At 46.7% G+C, this 9091-nt stretch overlaps 1 protein-coding gene and 1 pseudogene across 3 annotated transcripts in view; both read right to left on the bottom strand.

Annotated features, from left to right (window-relative positions):
* The window catches only part of PPA2 (inorganic pyrophosphatase 2), an 83826-nt gene extending 74958 nt beyond the window's left edge, over nucleotides 1–8868 (bottom strand). The window contains exon 1 of one of the 3 annotated variants that reach the window (XM_059067442.2): nucleotides 8649–8868. In XM_059067442.2, the coding sequence (XP_058923425.1) occupies nucleotides 8649–8829 (181 nt within the window). In that variant the 5' untranslated portion in view covers nucleotides 8830–8868. The remainder of the gene's footprint in view (nucleotides 1–8648) is intronic. The other 2 variants (XM_059067443.2, XM_067036434.1) reach the window with 2 other exon arrangements.
* Nucleotides 1783–3059, bottom strand: LOC131758871 (26S proteasome regulatory subunit 8 pseudogene; annotated as a pseudogene).
* Nucleotides 8869–9091: the final 223 nt, after the last annotated feature.

A 9091-nucleotide genomic window follows, 5' to 3' on the forward strand; every position in this document is an offset into this window, starting at 1 on the left:
AGCCTTCTAGGACTGCTATACCAAATTAGCACACACTTGGTGGCTTAAAACAACAGAACACCATTCAACCCACTATACCATCCACTGACTTCTTTGTCTTAACAATCACATTTTTAATTTCCAAGAGTTCTTGTTCTTTGATTGCCTTCTCTTCGTAGCCTCCTCTTCCTTCTTAATGGGTGCCATCGCTTCTGAAATCTCAGAGGACACCCATGCAACTTTGAAAAATTCAAGTTTTCTTTCTACTTTTTTTTCCCATTTAGCTTATAAGGTTTTCTTAAAATCATTCATTCAGTAAATATTTACTGAACACATACAGTATACCACGCACCGTTTTAGGTACTAGGTATACAAATTCCTTGCTTTTACGGAACTTATATTCTGGTGGGGGAGGCTATGTATAGGAGCAATGAAGATGTTTTTAACTCTAGCAGGTACAGGGCAAGAAAAGAGGGAGAAAGAGAAATATGGAAATGCCAGGGAAGAGCTCTCTGATAGGAAACACTTCAGCACAGAGCTGAATGAAGTGAGGACGTGAGTCAAGCAGACATCTAGACAGGAACACTGCATGCAGAGCAAGCTCAGAGGCAAGAATATGCACGGCATGTCTGAGAAGCATCCAGGAGGCCAGGATGGCTGGAGCACAGTGATCAAAAGGAAGAGTGGGAAGCAATGAATTCAGAGGGGAAGCCCAGTATCAGGTCACACAGGAGCTTGTATACGAGGAGCAGAACCGGGCATGATCAGACTTACATCTTGAAGAATCAAGATGACTTCTGGTGGAAAGCAGACTTCAGGGGACAATGGTGGAGGCAAGGTGAAGAATCAGGAGGCTACTGCACTTGGTCAAGTGGAAGACAATGGTGACATGGATATAGTGACAAGGGTGGGAGTGGAGAGAATTGTCTTCTGCATACATTTCAAAAGGTGGACTGAAGGGAGAAACTAATGAACGAGATATGGGCTAAGAGTAGTGGTGGCCACAACAGTGATTCCTAAGTTACTGCTTATAGGTGAGAAGACAGAAAGAAATAGTTGGGTGGGGGTAGGGGACCAGGAGCTCTGTTTTGTGTACGTTAACAATGAGATGCTTCTTAGACGTTTCAGTGGAAATACAGAGTACATTTACTGCATCTGTAAATCTTGAGCTCAAGAAGAGACTACGGCTAATGTTACACATCTGGGAGGCATAGATAGTATCTCAAGCTACAGGATTGGATGGGATCATCTACAGCAAAAGCAACAACAGAAACTCCAGACCGTGGGCCAAAGCCAGCACATGGCCGGTTGTTATTTTTATAAATAACCTTTTGTTGGAACACAGCCATACCCATACTTTTACTCTCTGGTTGCTTTTGCCCTGCAATGCAGAGTTAAGTAGTTGTAAGAAACCACAGGTTTTGCAAAGCCTAAACTATTTACTATCTGGCCCTTTTCAGAAAGGGCTTGCCAACCCCTGCTCTAGAGAGAGAACAGATAGATAAGTGGGCTAAGAACTGAGTCCTGGGCCCTTTCAAAGGTTAGAGTTCAGATCAGTGGATCCAGCAAGGGAGACTGCTGAAGGAGAAGCCATCAAAAGAAGATAAAAGCACCGTCCCAGAAGGATAAAGAAAACATTTTAAGGAAGAAAGAGGGCTTCATTGTGAAAATACTGTTAAGAATTCACATGAGATGAGAATTTGAAATTGATCATTAAATTTGCCACATGGAGGTCACCTTTTTTTTTTTCTTTTCCTGTCCTACAGAGCTTTTTTTGAGGGATCCACACAAAGCATACCTGCCTCACTTCCAGAGCTTCTTGATGGACATGTTTTTCTCACTCTCCTTTTGCATGACCTTGGCTACTGCCATCGCAAAGTCCTCCTGGGTGACGTGGACTCCCCGCTCCCGTACTGAGTACAAGCTGGCTTCAGTGCACACACCCTTCACTTCAGCCACTGACACTCCTGGCGTGAGCTCAGTACTATTTTTCTCAGGTTGATCCCCCGGGTCAGGTTCATTTACCAAGAATGGATCTTCAAAATATCCAGCCGGGCCTCCTTGTCGAGGGTGGGAATTCAATTTTTCTGTCGATGCACCCTGGGCGTTGCAGTGCCGAGCCCGGGATATCAATCCTGTTTGTCGCCATGATGACCTTGATATTCTTGGTGGCCTCGAAGCCATCCAGCTGGTTGAGCAGCTCCAGCTTCGCGCGCTGGACTTCACTGTCCCACCTGGAGCCTCCCTCCAGCCGTGAGGGAGGAGCCGATGGAGTCAATTTCATCCATGAAGGCGATAGATGGAGCATGTTCTCGGGCCATAACAAACAGCTCCCTCACCATTCTTGCTCCTTCCGCAATGAATTTCCGTACCAATTCAGAGCCCGAATGAAGGTATAGTCTGTATGATGAGTCATAGCCCGGGCCAACAGTGTCTTCCCAGTGCCTGCGGGTCCCTACGGCAGGACTCCCTTGGGCTGCGCGATGCCCAGCGTTTCAAAGAGTTCAGGATGCTTAACAGGCAGCTCAGTCACTTCTTTGATCTCCTTGATCTGCTTGTCCACTCCACCAATCATCTCTTAAGTTGAATCTGGCACCTCCTCCACCATCATCAGTGACACCAGTGGGTCTACCTTGTTGGGTAGGATCTTGTGCAGAGTGTAGCTGTCATTTCTGAGAGCCACCCGGCAACTGGGTGTCACATCACTGATGTCGACGTTCTTGTCCACGTCTACGACAAAGGATGTACCTTAACCAACACTTTCTTCTCATGCATGGTCTGGACTACTTCCCCCACATAGGAGCCCTTTTCCTGCAGCAGCTGTAGCTCTTCCCTCAACAGGTGAACTTTTGCATTAATCTCATTCCCCTGGGCCTGCAGCCTCCAGAGATTTTGGCTCTTATCATTCACAATCAGCTGGAGTTCTTCAATCTTGGACAGATAATATTGGCGGAGTCCACTGCCTGCCTTCCCCTCTTCCAGCTCCGTCTGCTCTGGTCCATCAAGCGCCATCTCCCCTCTTCCGCGGAGACCGCGGGCATCACAGCCGCCTTGGCACCAGGCCGAGGACACCTTTTGGCAAAGCAGTTTGGCAGACAGAGGATGAAACCCTGGCTGAAAGTGATCCCTGACAATTTGGTTTATATTTAATAAGAGGCTAGAAAAGACTGATGTGCACGCAAAGAGGCTTGTGGAACGGCCAGCTTCCCTCGGAGATGTGTGGGTAAGAAGCTGGCTGTGACACTGGGGCGTTCCCTAAATGTCACAGAGCCCAGAGCTCTGCTGAGCAGCAACGCCATCAGGTTGGGCTACTGACCTCCAAACACCTTCTTCAGTTTCTGCGGAAGGAACCAGCACATCGCCTAAGCCCCGGGCCTGCGTGGTAAACATCGTGCGCTATTCCATAATAAAATGTAAACTGCTCCCCCTGTGTCAGGCTCCACATGTCTCACTCTCTCTCCAATCTGACATCAACATGTCCACAAACTCTCTAAGGTTCTGCAAAGCAGTTCAGCTTCTTCCGAAACTACAGCCCCCTCAGCACATAGATTCCAGCTGGGACTGCCTCCGTGCTGCTTCATCAATAACCACACCTCAATCTGCTTTTCTTCCTTTATAAATATCTTGAAATCACCTGCTCTGATGGCTCCTTCTTATTTGTTGTTTCAGGGTTATCCTTTTTTATCCATGTACTATCACTTTAATAGGATATTTATGAGGAGGGAGATAAGACAAATGATTGTAGTCACCCTACCATCTTGTTTTGGTATTTCACTTTGTCAAAAATCAGACTACATACCGACTAGACATAAGCTAATGAATTCTATCAGGCCCATCAATATACATTAGACATTGCCAAATAGTGTCAAAATTTCCCTTCGACTGGACTCAAATGAGATTTTATTCTATCATTTTGTAAGTAATCTATATGTTTTTCTCTTATAACAGCAAGTTGTATCAGGATGAAAGTTTATTACTTGTATTAGCAAGTGAGGAAACTGGATTGCAAAACTTATACCTGATTATATATGTTATACACATCAAACAGTTACATGTATGCTAAGTACCCACATACTATTACGTATCATTACTAAAAGCATTTATAGAGATTCTTATTGGAAGCTGTAGCAATGACAAAAACCAAATAAATATAACTAACATTTCTATATCCACACAATAACCATTATGATCTACTGTGTCAATTCAAGTTTTATGATGTGGGCCAAATTTTTTTTTTAAAGTTACAGGAACTCATATTTAAGACTCAAACACATGTTTCATGTAATTCAGTAAATTTTATTAAGTCCAAATGTGTGGTATATTCAATGGCCGATTCCTCCTACTATTCAAATGATATACTTAAAAAACAAAATATATAGTCATTTCAATATAAGCATAGTCTTACTACAAATGATAAAACAAATTCATTGTTAAAGAACTGCATGATTCGTCTCACACTAAATAAAAGCAACCTGAATTATCTATAGCACTATTTCTCTAAGTGAACCAGTCACCTATCCCATAGTAAAAAAAAAATCCAAACTATGAAAAGTGTAGCTTCTCCTCATCCTTTCGGAAAAGTTAAAAAATCTAAAATAATGAATTTTCAAGTTATTAACAAAACAAAAACATGTAGACTACCAAAGAATATTGGCATGCAGTGCTATGTCTTTGGTCCCATATGAACAAGTCTTACTTCCTTATGATTTCACAACTAATTCAAAAGACTGCAAGTCGGTACCCATGAAAACTATAAGACTTGGAATTAATAAATCAGGACTTACTCAAAGTATGCAATTCTATCCACATCCCACTGTTCTCATCCTTCACAAAATGTAACAAGAATTTTGGTCTTAAAGTCAAAAGGGAAAAAGAAATAATTCATATTAAACATTAACCATGCGCCATGTGTGAGACAGTGATAGTCTTTACAAACATGGTCTCATTTAACTGCCACAGCAATTCTATAAAATCATCAGTGCTATCCCCATTTTACAGATGGAGGAACAGAGCTAAGGGATGTCAAGTGATGCCTAAAATAGTCAAGCCAGGGCTACAACATAAGTGTTTTGACTATTAGTCTAGAACCCAATGCTTTTCAAATAGAATTCCAACAAACTCTAGAGTTACTAAGATGTCAACAAATGTTCTGAGAAACAGGGGCTCTTGGATTCAAAAGTTTGGGACAAGTTACTTTACATAAGAATTTCCAACAACTTTAATATGCACACTGTGACTCCCTAAGGTGATAAAATGAGAAGTGTTTTGCTAATTTATTAAACCATGAAGCTCTTCCTTTAAAGAAAACCTAGTAACATACCATGGGATGCTTGTGTTCAAGTAAGCAGTTTGGAAATGATCAAGTCCAATCTCCTCTTTCCATGGTTTAATAAAATGAGGTACAGAGAGGTTCAATTACTCATGCAATGCCACACAAAAAGTTAATTACAGGGCCAGGAAGCCTGATTCCCACCAGGATGTTTTTTCCCCTCTGTCACCCTGTCTCACTTCAATACTGTTCCCACAAAGTTCAACACCAACTAAAAGGAAAAGAAAAGTATTGCATCTATCATTTATTCTAATTCTTCTGAATGATGGTAAAGAGAACCATTTACAGAAATGAAATGCCGAAAAGTCTACCTCCCAACTGCACTTGTATTTCAGAGGCTTGGGATATATTTGGAAATGTGGGAAATGATTCCACTGTAATAAGGCTAAATAATAGTTTTCAGCCAAGCAGTGCTATATTCATGTTCTTCTTTGAAGGGAGAGAACTGTACTATACTGCTGCACATAGATACTGCCAGAGTATAAAATATACAATTTGTGACCATCTTTATAAAGAGCTAATTGTTCACTGTTCCCCATTACCCCTTAATCCTAAAGGGGCTTCCTTTCACTTTGTCCTACCCCCTCCAGCAGGCAGTAAACAGTCCTGGGCCAAGGATGCCATCTGGCGTTTAGTTCAGGAATTGTTCAACCCAACAATACCTTTCAATGACTATCTCACCACCTGGCCCCTCCCCCAAACCACATGCTCCTTTCTTCCAATTTTTGCCCATTTAAGAAAAAAGTAAAACCTTTTTTCTTCTTTTCTGTCATTTGTTCCAACTGAATGAAAAAAATATACATATGTATTTTATTTGTGGCATTCCAGTTAAAGAAAATCGTGAGTCTGAAATACACTTGCAGCTAAAGAAACAAACCACAGCGAGAGGCCAATATAGCCTCAAAAATGCCTAATAGAGGCCCGGCCCCAATAGATAATGTTAAGAGTATCTATTATTCATCCAATGTCTCCAAGGACTATCAGCGCTAAGAAGGACCTTTAAGATCACTGGTAGGTCAACTGCTTCATTTTACAGCTAAAGAAACTGAACATGTAAGAAATGAAGCCATCACCTGGCCAACCAGCACACAGTGAGTTACAGCAGAGCGAGAACCAAGGCCTAGGACTCCCCAGGCCAAAGTCAGTGCTCAGTGGGTTACACCATATGCTCTAGGATCCTCAAGACTATTTTTTCTCAGCCAACATTCAAATAATTGTATTTGAATTTTTTAGTGTTTTTATACTTTCCTTAATTAATTATATTGACATTACCAATCTCTTGAGGTCAGGGCCCATAACTAAACTTTCCTCAGTGCCACATCTAACAGTGTCCAGCACACTTTATAAATATTTATTGACTTTTTGGTCAATCATTTATTACTGTATTACTTTCACCATTTTATGAGTTAGACAGCTTTTATCTACTTAAAAACCTAACTGCCATTTTGTAACACGTTCTATGGAAAGCTGTTCCTCAAACCATCGCTTTGTAACCTTTTGGGACAATCCGTTCAGAAATTTGGGTCTTCTTGTTAATGGTTCCTTTCTACCTGATCAGTCTTGACCAAACCAAATTAGGATGGAAAAGAATATGGAGTCAATTCTGAAGAAAATGGGAATTTTAGTATCAACTGCATTATAACCACAAAACTATGCAAATTCAGCTTTCTCTTCCATAAAATACTCCTCGACCCTAAGCTCAGATAGGATACATATAAACATTTCATAAATTACAAGTATCAATAATGATCACAAGTATTATTAAAAACAGAATTTATATTCTAGACCTGGTGACTAATCATTTGCATACACTATGCCATGTAAGTCTTACAGCCCTATTTTATAGACGAGAAGAACTAAGGTTCAGCAAGTTAGGAAACTCGTCCAGGGTCCCAGAGTTCAAATCCAGGATTCGAGCTGAGATCTGAAATTCTCTAGAGCTGGTGTTCCTAATAGGTGGGCGATAAGGCAAGGTTGACTTTACAGAAAAAAAGGTACTACTACTTTCCTCGGGGCTCTGAAATCAGTGAGGCATGAAAGCAACTCAACCAACCTCGCTACTTCACATCACAGCTAACCTACAGTGAAATATCAGGGTGCAAAGAAAAATGAGAATAATGGATGGAGATCTGGGTGTTTTCCCATCTTAGTCGGCCAGGTCAGTGCCCCAAGTCGCTTCGCCCTCTGGGTTTGCTCAGTTTGTGGAGCAGAATGAGCTACTTTGCAACCAGAGAGGCTCTTGATCGTGGATCGCATTCAAGGTGCAAACTCGAGAGTATAAATTCACGTTGCTGGGAGATCCTTCATCAGAGTCCCCGCCCTGAAAAAGAACCACTGGACCCAGCATCTCCGACGTCCCGCCTGCCTCTCCAATCGCGGGCGGCCCTCGGCAGGAGTTTTATTACATCCACAGGGAGGGGAAGCGGGAGGGGGAGGGGAGGGGGAGGGGGAGGAGGGGAGGGGAGGGGGAGGGGGAGGAGGGGAGGGGAGGGGGAGGGGGAGGAGGGGAGGAGGGGAGGGGCAGGAGGGGGAGGGGGAGGAAGGGGAGGCGGGGGAGGGGGAGGAGGGGAGGGGGAGGAGGGGAGGGGGAGGAGGGGAGGGGGAGGGGGAGGAGGGGAGGGGGAGGAGGGGAGGGGGAGGAGGAGGAGAGGAGGGGGAGGAGGGGAGGGGGAGGAGGGGAGGGGGAGGAGGGGAGGGGGAGGAGGGGAGGGGGAGGAGGGGAGGGGGAGGGGGAGGAGGGGAGGGGGAGGAGGGGAGGGGGAGGAGGGGAGGGGGAGGAGGGGAGGGGGAGGAGGGGAGGGGGAGGAGGGGAGGGGGAGGAGGGGAGGGGGAGGAGGGGAGGGGGAGGAGGGGAGGGGGAGGAGGGGAGGGGGAGGAGGGGAGGGGGAGGAGGGGAGGGGGAGGAGGGGAGGGGGAGGAGGGGAGGGGGAGGAGGGGAGGGGGAGGGCGGCTAACTGGTGGACTCTGCTCCTCGCGTTCGGAGCTAACGCGAACCCAGAACAGTGATGCGGGCTGGGCTAACGGCTGCCGGCCGGAGCAGGTGACCGGGAGCGCTCCCACGCGCTCCGCCCGCGACTCGGGGAGGGCGGTTAGCCGCGCCCAGGGTGACCCGGGCGCGGCCCAGCCGGCCGTCCTGCGTATCCGCGCTCCGCGTTTGGGGACTTAGTCCACCGCCCCCATCTCTGGCAGCTCCCATGGCTCGGCGCTGGCCCCCGCGTGCGGGAAAGTGACCTGAACCGCGCGGCGATCGCAGCGGGCCCGAAAGAAGGAGGGATGGAGGCCGCGCTCCCATCCCGAGCCTCCGGCGCGGCGCGCGGTGGGAACCCCGCGAGCTACTTACTGAAAAAGAGGCGGTAACCGGGAGAGTGGGGCTGGCCGCGCTCCTCTGTGCGGTAAAAAGCCATGGCGCGGCGCGGCCCGGGCCCTGCGCTCGCTCCCCGCGGCAGGCGGGCGGCGGCGGCAGCCGGGGCGCCCAAGCACCAGGCCCAGCTGGTGCGCAGCAGTGGCAGCAGCACGCGCATGGCGTACACCCGGGTCCGGCTTCGCGCGGGTGGTGCCGGGGAACCGGCCCGGCCGCACGCCGGCGCCCCCTACCGCCCGGAGTCGTCGCTCCCGGCCCGGGGCTTGAAAGCCCGCCCCAGCCAGTCTGGCCCTAGAGACTGCTCTTTGAAATTAGAGCGCCCGGTGAATTGCCAGTAATAACACACGGTACACGCAGCGAGACCGGGGTTCAGAGATAATCAAAACAAGGTCCACAGCCCCTGAGGAGCTCAGTGCCACTTA

This window comes from Kogia breviceps, chromosome 6 (assembly GCF_026419965.1).
Source record: "Kogia breviceps isolate mKogBre1 chromosome 6, mKogBre1 haplotype 1, whole genome shotgun sequence".
NCBI classification, from domain to species: domain Eukaryota; kingdom Metazoa; phylum Chordata; class Mammalia; order Artiodactyla; family Physeteridae; genus Kogia; species Kogia breviceps.